This window comes from Diceros bicornis, chromosome 20 (genome assembly GCF_020826845.1).
Source record: "Diceros bicornis minor isolate mBicDic1 chromosome 20, mDicBic1.mat.cur, whole genome shotgun sequence".
NCBI classification, from domain to species: domain Eukaryota; kingdom Metazoa; phylum Chordata; class Mammalia; order Perissodactyla; family Rhinocerotidae; genus Diceros; species Diceros bicornis.
Window position 1 is genome coordinate 25022098 of NC_080759.1, and position 12005 is coordinate 25034102.

A 12005-nucleotide genomic window follows, 5' to 3' on the forward strand; every position below is an offset into this window, starting at 1 on the left:
CCTTACATGTGAAATACATGTTTAACATATTCTTCTTTTCCGCTAAGAAGACTAAAATGTTTATCCCTGAAATCTTTAAGTTTCACTGAGAATTTTCCAATAAGTTGTCAAACTTCAAGTCGCCCATCTATCATTTTTGTCTCATTTCACATGTGCTTGCCTCCACTGCATGGAGATTTTATTTTAGTTTCAAATCAATCTTCTGCTGCTGTCTGCAATTTGATCTTAAGCAGAGTATTAAAGGAAACAGGGAACATTTTGAAAGATGCATGATCCTTGTATGTACTGAACAGCACACATTACCACTACTGATGGGACATTCTCATGAAAGGAATTCATAATTGATATTCTCTGATGAGTCCTCAGAAATCAGATTCCTCTGAAATAAAAGGCACATTGACATCATGGACATCAAATGACAGAGTCAAACATGATGATAGTCTTATTTCTAAGATGACTGAAAAAAAAAACCACTCTAATTTAGCCTGGTGGATTTCAGCCTGAGACAGTTTATCAAGGAACAGACATGGAAACATGCTAAGGAAAAATTATCCTCAAAATTCAGGCCTGCCCTGGGACATGGTACACGTGTCTAGAGTGGGTGATGGGAAGGATAGGATGATAGAGTGATAATAGGAGAGTAAGTCTGTGGCTGGAGAGTGGGAAGATCGAGAGGAACAGAGTGTAACGTGCTCTTATCTGCAATTTTTTTTCCTTTCGGTGAGGAAGATGGGCCCCGAGCTAACACGTATGCTAATCCTCCTCTTTTTGCTTGAGGAAAATTGGCCCTGAGCTAACATCCGTGCCAATATTCCTCCATTTTGTATGTGAGTTGCCAGCACAGCATGACTTGATGAGTGGTGTAGGTCTGTACTGGGATCCCAACTGGTCAATCCAGGCTACCGAAATGGAGCATGCCAAACTTAATCAGTACACCACCAGGCTGGCCCACTTACCTATGATTCTAATCTCTCCAGTCCAGCTCTGAGCAAATAGTAAGTCCCCAATTTCTTCCTTGGTCAAAAATCTTTTCTAATTCATGCAGTAAATTCAGAAATAGAGTAGAACAATTAAACAATGAAAGAAATTTGTCTGTTGTAGCCACAAAAGCCTAGTTTCATGACTGGGTCACATTTTTTAATACATTTGCAGATTCTCTCTCTCTCTCACTGCTGTCATTCTTTTATAGCTTTCATTCTGTCCTAATCTTCCTGCAAGTTCTCTCTTTTTCCTAACAAAGCTTGTTATTTAAGTCCACATTCTTAACAACTTTAAATCGACAATCCACAGTAAAGGGAAGAAACTTGACTTTTTCTATTGATGACAACTTTAAGTTAATAAATTGATATAATATACACATTCTCAAGTTTTAAAAAAGAATGTATTTTTTTGAGAATATTAATGAATGGAAAATGGCTGAGAAGCTATACTTGGAGCAACCAATTACTTGTGACCCTATTTAGATATTTCTTTGTTCTATTTTGAACACATTTTTTCAGTAATTCCATCATATCAGTTTAGTACAGACATTGAAACTGAGAAAAATTCTGACTAAGATAACTGCCTAGTCAGGATTAAAATTAAGTTGAAACAGAATAAATAGAAGGATTGGCTAGAAGAAAAGAGAAACTGACAAACTCAGTTAGCATAACATTTTACATGGTATATTTTTAAATTATTATAAAATTTAAAATTTATGTTAAAATATACATCGTCACACGCATGACTGAAAATAGAGGGATTGGAGAAGCATGCAGAATGGGAGAAAAGTAGGGAACATCCTTAGTCTAATAAGGAAAGCTGCCTGAGTAATTGGGCCTGTCTTAGGAAGAACTGTGCTTTGGGCAATGTTTGTTTTTATCCATCCCTTTGGCTTCCTTCTGCTGCTGGCACCTGGTAGCCTCATCTGACCTCGTGGATTTCCAAAGTCCCCACTTGGATAGATCAGAGCACGATACTGTTCATATTTTTCCTGTTTCTTACTGCTGAAATTTGGCCACCTATAGTAATTTCTTAGGGTTCTGGTTTTTGATTAGTTGAAAACAGATGGTGTCTGAGTCAGGATGGAGCTCACTGCAAAAGGAAATTTAGCATAGGCTACGGTGAGGAGAATGGTAAGGGGAATCTTACAGAATTAGAACACAGTTAGGCTTAATGGCTTCTTGTTTCTGCTTCTCTCTGCTCTTTTCTCTGTTCTCTGCTGCCTTTCTTGGCCTCTGTTAACCCCTCAGGAGGGCATCCAATTGTCTTCTTTGTCTTTGTCCTTGCCTCTCCCATTGTTAATTGGCTTCATCACTGTTCAGTTTTTCAGGAAAGTACCTTGATTGGCCTACTCATTTTATTGGTTGTCAGCTTGTCATAGATTCCCTCCCTTAGATGCCCACTCCTCTCCCCTCAAAAATGTGGCCGTAGCTGACAGGAACCCATGAGATTGGGGACTCTTGGCAGGCAGGATTTCCTTTAAAGAGGCTGTAGGCGGGAAGGCATTGCTTGTATCTGGAACAGATGTTTTGGGACATTTGGGAATCTTGAAGCTCTTCAGAGTCCCCAGCTGCCCTGCTGAGTGACTGGTGTGTTTGGCAGCACATCTTGCTTCCTTTAGCTAATCCAGTGGGTTTGGGAGACACTGGGGGAATAAGAGGCATCTCAGAATGCTTTCCTCAGCATCAGCAGCACGCTGTAAGTTTCACTTGAGAATACTTTCCCCCATCTGATGGTATTACATTCTGCCTAGAGCCCAAGACATCTTGCCTTCCTGGAGAGGTGTAGAGGAACACTGACCAATATGCATGCCTCTTAGTGCGTTTTATTGATTACGTAACTTATCTAAAAAGATAGGCCAGCTCTGGTGTGGTCTCCCTAACACGTTTTTCTCTCAGTATCGGCGGCTGGAAGACCTGCTTACATGTGTGTTGATGTGAGTGGCCTTGGTAAGGAAGAAATCCCATGCCCTGCTTAAGGAGCTCGGAGGGAATAAACGAGGATAAGCGTAATGAGGTCAGTTGTCTGTCCCTGGGTGTAGAGCTTCATCTGAAAAGCCCCAAACAACCGATCACTCCCCGTTACTCAGATGTAGTTGCTTTCGCTGTCTGTCTCTTTCCTTTCAGCGCACACAGACATACACACACACAGACAGACAGACACACACACAGATATACACAGGACTTTCCTCCTTCTCATGAAATTTATTATCCATTGTCAAATCTGGCTTCCTTGTGTACATCTAGCTGTACACGTGAATTTTCCGCATGCAGAGCCAGCCTCTCTCCCTATCCCCGTTGTAACATCAAACAGGCATTCAGGCAATGTGACAATGTCTCAGTGAGTTTAAGGATGTCTGTTTCTTTTGGAAGAACATACATCCGCTAGCTCAGTCTTTCTCCCTCTGTCTCTCTCTATCGTGCAAATATACACCGAGTCTCTCACAACATGTGCAAATCGATGTCTCCGAGGGCTCTTGAGTTCAATGTCACGCTGGGTAGAAGTGGAGCAAGAGCGAGGGGAAGAGCGTGCGGTGTGCGGGCGGGCAGAGACCCTTTCCGGCCAGCAGAGGGCAGCCGAGGGGAGGCGCTGGCGCGCGAGGGCTGAGCGGAGCCTCGCCTCGCTCGGGCAGCCTCAGCCTCAGCACCAGCCGCGCCGGAGCCCGGAGCGCAGCCGCTGAGGGCAGCGGCGGCGGCGGGAGCGAGGCGCGCAGCGAGCAGCGGCGCGGGCGGGAAGCAGCAGCCGCCGCCGCCGCCGCCGCCGCCGCGACGGGCAGCCGGGCTCGCCGGCAGCCGGCTCAGGCCCCTGCCCGCTCCGCTTCGTGCCCCCGGCGCCGGGCGGCCGGCGAGTCTGGAGCCCGCGCCGTCGCCGGCCGCGTTCTCCGGGCATGGAAGGAGGCGGCAAGCCCAACTCCTCGTCCAACAGCCGGGACGATGGCAACAGCGTCTTCCCCGCCAAGGCGCCCGCGACGGGCGCGGGGTCGGCCGCGGCCGAGAAGCGCCTGGGCACCCCGCCGGGGGGCGGCGGGGGCGGCGCGAAGGAGCACGGCAACTCCGTGTGCTTCAAGGTGGACGGCGGCGGCGGCGGCGGCGGCGAGGAGCCGGCCGGGGGCTGCGAGGATGCCGAGGGGCCCCGGCGGCAGTACGGCTTCATGCAGAGGCAGTTCACCTCCATGCTGCAGCCCGGGGTCAACAAATTCTCCCTCCGCATGTTTGGGAGCCAGAAGGCGGTGGAGAAGGAGCAGGAAAGGGTTAAAACTGCAGGCTTCTGGATTATCCACCCTTACAGTGATTTCAGGTGAGGACTCCCTGCCGCCGCCCCACCCTCGCTTCCGGGCGCGCCCTCACCCGCGCTTCCCGGCTCCTGGGAGGGGGCGCCCGGGGACTCGAGGGAGGGGTTGCCGGGCGGGCGGGGGGTGGCGCTGCCGGCGGCTGCTACTCCGGCTGAGGGAGCTCGACTCTTCTCCAACTAGTTTCCACCGAGGAGGGGGTTGAAGGATGAGTTCCTGTTGCCCAGGAGCCCCGGGGACGCTTTCCTCCTTTGCCTCGTGAACTTTGGGGACAGGTTGGGGAAGAAGGCCACGGTGGCCCCCGCATGGGAGGATGCTAAGTTGTGCCAGGGAAACTTTTACTTCGGAGGTGAAAGTGTAAGGAAGCGGCCAGAAAGTCGGCTTGGGGGTGACACCTTTCCTCGCCTTGCTCCCCCAAGAAGTAGGTCCCTCCCAAAGGGGAAAAAGGCGCTCTTGCCGTGGAGGAGAGGATGGGGCACCGGAGACAGTGACTCACAGGTCCTCGCTCTTCCAGCCGCTCTCGCCCCTGGGGAGTGTGAATCTGTTTTTCATCTGTTTATAGGCACTGGGTATCCTCAATGCATTTCTTCGGAATAGTGGCTGGCAGGCTGAGGAAGGGTGATTTGCGCTTAGGTAGTCCCTGACTTGAGATTTCAGAGGAGCCGTCGCTGCCGGGTTGGGCAGGAGCGTGACAGGAAGCCTCGAGCTCCTGAAACAGAGGCAAGGGGCCCTTTCCAGAGCCCCCTTCCTGAGACAGAGAGACACCTTTTCTTGACCCTGACTACAGGTCTATTTCGGAAATCTCTTTCCCGTTTCCCAGGTCGGGAACAAGGGCAGGAGAGCTGTCAGCTGTCAGGGAAATTCTGCTTCGGAGAATTAAAATTAAGACGTTTCCTGATCTTATTTGTCACCAAGTATTCATTCGCTTATAAGCATGTTTAGAGATTATCAAATGAAGGTCGTGAAGTAGATCCTCTTATTAGCGTGCGCACACCCTGCAGCCGCTTTATATTAGCTCCTGAGTAAGGTTAGTCATGCCATTTAAAATTTAAAAAAAAAAAAAAACCTAGTAACTCAGAGTGGCATTTATTTATTTATTTAACTGAACTCGTTCGAAAAAGAAAAAGAATCAACGAAAGGAGCATGTGTGCAAACTAAGCAGTTTTAATAGGCGTCTATTAAACAGCAAACAAATATAGCAATAAAAAGCAGCATTACCTTGAGTTATGTTTAGAAACTCGGGGAAATTGCCGTCGACTCCTCGCCTTCCTGGGAGCTGTCCGCAGTTCTGAATGCCATTAGCTGTGGAAAACCCATACTCCTGGCACACAAAGCTTTGGAGGGACTGGCTTCACCTTCTCTATATGTCTCAGAAATCAGTAGCCTCTATTATTTATCCATAGAGTGAATGGATTTTAGGAAGTGTGTAATTTTAAGGTCTTATTTGCAAAAACACATAGCAAAGTCCAAAGGAGGATTTATAAAACCTAATGACATTTATAGTCCATAGAAAATTAAGAGTTTGACTGAAAGAATGTTCATGTTAAAAGGATCCATTAAATAATCAAACGTTTCCTCCACTAGGAAGATACTTATAGAAGCAAACTTATAAGTGACCTTGTTCTAAGGTATATAAAATTGACATGTTATTTAGCATTTTAAAGGTTGAAATCAAATGTAGATTACTCTCTCTCCCTCAGTCCTCAATGGAAATACATTGCAACCCATGTTACAATCTTTTCATGAAAAACTTTACATGGAAACAGGCTTCAGTTTTAATAACAAAAGTAAGCATGGTCTTTCCAGAAATATATGTGGTTCAATGTTCACATGCAAATAAAATGCTAAACTTTGTTGATTTAATTTCACACTCAATTAAATGATTACATTTGATACTTTTATTTCTTCAACAATGTGAAAAGAGACTACACTTTTCAAAATGGTGGCATATTTCAAATAATTAAACTTTCACCACTTACTGAATAAAAACATATGGCCACCTTCCAGGAATTGGAATAGTGTGCCAAAATCTTTTGAATGAATGAAATTCATGAAATTCAAGATTCTCCACATTTTCCCATGTAAGTCATATAAAGATAAAATGTCTCTTTAAAAACAAGAAATTGTTACTAAACAACGAAAAAAAATTGAAATCAGATGATGGTTTAATTTTTTCATGCATTTCAAAGAAATGGGAGATGATTAAAAAGTGACCTAATACTCTGAACAAATTCCAGTGTGGAGTAGTTTGGAATGTTTGATTTTCCCTTGCATAACTGGAAAAAGAAAATGACAGACATAAATTAAACAATTACTATGATTTAAGTTTTTGCTGGAAGATATCTAAAAAAATAGATTTTAAAACTCATAATTAACAGTATATACTGTTTTTCTAAAACAACAAACTAAAGAAGGAATCATAAATATTTGCATACAGAAGACATTTAGATCTTATTATTTCATTAATGTTTTTATATGATCTCAACACCAATATATATGTCTCAAAATCTATAACATGTCAGGAAAATGTAATGAAAAAAGCAAAAATAAGAAAGACAAAATTCTAACAGTATTTTTTTTGTAAAGGAAAAGCTATGTGTGAGTAATCTTCAACACAATAGAAATGTTATGGTCATGATTTGTTCACCTCAGGCCCCTTTCCTGAAGAAGACACTCTAAGGGAAGTGCTTTGCTGTGATTCCTACAATGCCAGACTTATGCTCTGTAATAATTTAGCAGCTGAGAAAGTGACACTTAAGAAGGAATTTCCATGGAGAAGGGGGGAGAGATTGGAGATAAAGATACCCAGAGAGATTTTTCCCTTGACTCTTTCATAAGCCTTTGCACGGCCGGAAGTTTCCTCAGCCTGCTCTTTGGTGCGCCCCACACTGCTGAGTGTAACATGAGCCCGCTACTTCAGGGCATGTCGGGCCTTGAACACTGTGGCTGATGGTCTAGTATCCCTTCTCAGAAGCATTTCTAAGACGGAGTCCTTTCCACTTCCTTCAGGCGGCAGGGTTTTCTCCCTCTGAGACTCCCAGAGAGCTAGCTAGGTGCCTGTCCTTCCCCCCCCGGGGCCCAAGCATGCTATTGCTGTGTCTGGCAGGTACTTTTCTCCTAGCTCTGGTGTAAGTAGGGCAGAGGCACTGTATTTCCCTTCTTTCTCAGGAGAAGATGATGTTAGAAACCTTCAGGGACTAGAGAAGAGCCCAATACTGTCAATACTGTTAGAAATAACTAGGTGGAAGCTAGAGAATTTAGTAAAAAAATCTTATGTTTTTGTTTATACCATGGTATGTAATCACCCAAACTGGGGAAAATATAGATGATTACTTAAGAAAAAAATTACACTGATCTTTATGTAGGGAGGACATGGTGTCAGTCTTATTGAATTTCATGTGAACAACACACACAAACACACACAAATATTTAATTTGGAGGTTAAATGATTTTTTTTGGTGAGATTACTAGCAATGATTGTATATTTATTAGCTAAAATTTTACTTTTTTATTCACTGACTAAAAAAGTGACTCTGGCCAAGCATTGTGCTTTCACAGCCAATAGTTATGATATAATCATTCAAATGGAGTGAAAGAATATTTAGAGTACTTTTGTGGATGGTTTTTGTTATGCAAGTAGTTTACCTTGGAAGAATTTATCACTAGACTATTTGCCATTTCAGGGATTCTGACATTATTTTGTTGGATCATGCTGACCTAAAGGCTCTTTTAAAAATATTGCTCTTATTCTTATATATTGCCAGCCAAAATCTTGCCTCTGGTAAAGAAGGAGATTTTATATCTTGACTTGTTATTTCTTCTGCTGCTTTTCATCAATTAGTGTGAATAACTGTGTGAAAAGCTTGTTGTGTCATAAGTACACAGGGACTCTGGGGACGGGAGTCACTTCCTGAAGATATTGCCATTTGTGGCTTCCATCTCTGCCTCATGTTGCATCCACAACTGTACTGATGTCAGGGGTCACTGATGTGTTCATCAGTGGAGGGAAGCTTCACCCGTATTACACAGTTAGTCAGAGAGAGACCATTTGTTTCCAGGAGGCTCTCACAAGAAAACAATTCAAACCTTCTGGGGTTTAAGGACTAATTAGCCTACTGTTTTGTTATCTTTTTGCTGAATGTACTCTATATTTTCCCAGAAATGATACTTTTACTTGCTTTCCATATCAGTGGAACCAAAATTAGCCGTAAGAATTTATTTTTTTCTCTGATTGGTGAACCTTTTTATATCTGACAAATTCAATTAAGTTTTTCTCAGCGGCTCTAGCAACTGTTAGGCCCAATTTTAAAGTGAAATTATTTGAAAGATTTGGAGACATGAATGTATTCAGTTACTTTTTCTTAGTGTACATGTAAGTTATAAAACTTTTAATTTTATTAAATGTTTCACTATTTAAGTGCATTTAGTAGATATTACAGTGATATTATACTATTAAAATATTATAAGATGTTTTCCATTTTTTTCTGAGTAACTTTCCCTTTAAACCTACTTTTGGGGACTTAGTATAAATTGAGAATCTTTGGGCTGATGCACTTTTGCCAATTCATATTTAATTGTTTGGACTTGTATTTATGAACTTGTGTGTTGGATAATAATGACAGAATTTTAAATGCATCGGAATGATATATTTCTTATTATTGTTATCATAGGATCATTTAACAAAATCTAATGAAACTCTCTGCTTGATCAAAAACCACAAATCAAAACAACACCAACTCCAGAAAACAATTTAAATAGTATTTGTAATTCTACATTATTCCACTCAATGAACCTATGTCCCCAAGTGAGTGTGAGGCAAGCAAAATATATCTGGTGTGATTTTGATGTGAGAATTTGCCAGTCTAAGTGTAATTCTTGTGTTTAGCAGATAATTCACACCATTACTTAGAGACAAAAATTGGGCTTAGGATGAGGACATTCAAACAAAGTTTCTTGTAACTATAATACAAATTATGGCAGACTATTAGCACTGTTTGAGGAGTACTGAACATTTTCAGAGTTTGTGTCAAATTTTCATTTTATCATTTCGTGTAAAGAAGTAGCAAACTATGAATTAGGATGACACCATATATTTTAAGAGCTGAGGTGGTGGTAATGAAGAAAAAATCTATGTGCAGTAGGAAAAATACTATTTTCACTTATGCTAAGTACTTTCCTCCTAAAAATAATTTTCTTTGTGAAGGCATCTTGATGTGTACAACTTACCATTATTTTTCCAGAAAAAAAAATTGGAAATGGTGATGCTCCCTGGTGCATCCTGAAATTTTCTATGTTTTGCAAAATAAACCTTTCTGGCTCTATTAGTTCTGTGTGTGTGTGTGTGTGTGTGTGTGTGTGCTGTGCATGTATGACAAACTATTCAAGGGACATCTGTGTACGATTATGTGCAGGTAGGCATTATATATCAATGTTGATTATTTTTGAATTGAGCATTTATCTGACACATTTCACCCAAGTTTGAGTGACAAAAATTGATTTCATGACTCTTTTCAAGTTTGTTAGTTAATTTCCCCATTTATTAGTTTCCCCATTTATTAATTTCCCCCTTTATTATTAGTTTCTCCATTTATTAATTTCAAGTTTATTAGCTAATTTTCCCATAGTATTCTCCAACTGTTTCACCTAATAACTGACCACTCAGTTAAAGCAAAGTAGCAAAATTATGCATGCCCTGGATTTACAATTTGACAATCTTATTTACATAGACATGTTTTTATTTTCAAGACATTAACTATAATTCTAAAGAAGTAAAGCTAATTACACATACAGAGTTAGCAACTATTCACAAATTTTGTGCATTCAAGTTTGTTTCCAGTGTTATAAGTAGTGCTGCAACAAATGTCTTTGTGCATTTCTCTTCATTTTTACTGGGCAAAGTTTAGGGAATGGAATTACCAGCTATGAACATTTTAGAGAATCTATACCTATTGATTTTACCAATTAAAACACTGCTGCCAGTTGAGACACCTCTTAAAATTACAAGAGTGGTGTAGGTTCATCCATGTTGACATTCCTGTGTAGATATGCACAGGCAGTTTTAGGACAGAAAGTCAAAACTATCCTGCATTCTATTCATCATAGAGTGGCAAGAATGATCTTAAAAAGCAAATCTAATAATGATATCACGCTGCTTAAAACCCTTCAGAGGCTTCCCATTACTCTTAGAAGACATTTGACAACTGTCCACGAGCTACAAGATTTTGCGTAATTTCAACCTCTCTATGCAACCTCATGACACGCCTGCTCACGCCCTCACTGTTTTCCAGCCACCTGGGCAAATTTTCAGCTCCTGGAACAAGTTCAGTTCTCTCCTGCTACAGAGATTTTGATGTGATATTTAACCCTACTCCCTGAATTCTCTTTTCACTTTTCATCATTCTGCATCATAGCTGGTGTCTTCTTGTCCTTTAGATTTGTTTAATATTGTGATCATCCTAAACACTCCCCCCTCCATTTTACTTTCTGTCTGGGCTTCTTGTTTCATCAGAATTTAAAGTTATATTTTATATATGTCCCTCTACTACAATTTAAGCTCCATGACCTCATCAGTATTATTCAATTTTATGTTCCTAATATCATAAAAATGCACATAATAGACTTTTTCCTGAGCTTTCTCAGATGCTGTATTTTTTTATTTTCTTTTTTTTTTGCTGAGGAAGATTCACCCTGTGCTAACATCTGTTGCCAACCTTCCTCTTTTTTTGCTTGAGGAAGATTAGCCCTGAGCTAACATCTGTGCCAGTCTTCCTCTATTTTGTATGTGGGTTGCCACCACAGCACGGCTGATGAGTGGTGTAGGTCCGTGCCCAGGATCCGAACCCGGAACCCAGGCTGCCGAAGCAGAGGGTGTCGAACTTAACCACTACACCACAGAGGTAACCCCTGCTTTATTTTTTAATAGCTTTTTTGAGATATAATTCACTCATTTAAAGTGTATGATTGAATGTTTTCTAGTATATTCATAGACTTGTGCAACCATTACCACAATCAATTTTAGAAAATTTTATCACCCCGAAAAGGAACCCCGTACCTGTTAGCACTCATGTCTATCTTCCCCTTCCCCTCTTCCTCCCATAGCTCGAAGCAACCATTAATCTACTTTCTGTCCTATGAATTTTTTTTTGTTCTGGACATTTCATATCGATGGAGTCATATGCTATGTAATCTTTTGTTATTGGCTTCTTTCACTTAGCATAATGTTTTCAAGTTTCATCCATGTCGTGGCATGTATCAGTACTTTATTCCCTTTTTGCTTTTGCCCTTTTTTATTTCCGTTGTGTGGCTATACCAAATTTCATTTATCCATTCATCAGTTGATGGACATCTGGATTGTTTCTTCCTTTTGGCCGCTATGAAATACTGCTGATATGAATATTTTTGTACAATTTTTTGGGCAGACATATATTTTCACTTCTGTTGGGAATTGCTGGGTCAACATAACAGGCTTTTAACAAATATTACTGAATGAATGTACGGAGAATTAGTCTCCAACTAGGGCATGCACACATTTAATCTCAGAATTAATGAATCTAGATAAAGAAAGCTCTTTCTTTCCCTACAGCAATACCTGGCATCTCCTGCCTGCTGTCACCTGCAAGTATGTGTTCCAACTGTTACACTTCCCGGCCCAATATACAGATGACTAAATGAAACTGCAGGGAGCTTAAACAGCATGAACACAGTGACATAGATAGATAGTAAGAACTGGGCCAGG

General features: G+C 41.3%; 1 protein-coding gene across 1 annotated transcript in view; it reads left to right on the forward strand.

The window, feature by feature from the left end:
* Window positions 1-3795: 3795 nt before the first annotated feature.
* HCN1 (hyperpolarization activated cyclic nucleotide gated potassium channel 1) overlaps window positions 3796-12005 on the forward strand; it is a 381116-nt gene continuing 372906 nt past the window's right edge. Inside the window, exon 1 of the mRNA XM_058564113.1 lies at window positions 3796-4278. Coding sequence (XP_058420096.1) covers window positions 3869-4278 — 410 coding nt within the window. The 5' untranslated portion in view covers window positions 3796-3868. The remainder of the gene's footprint in view (window positions 4279-12005) is intronic.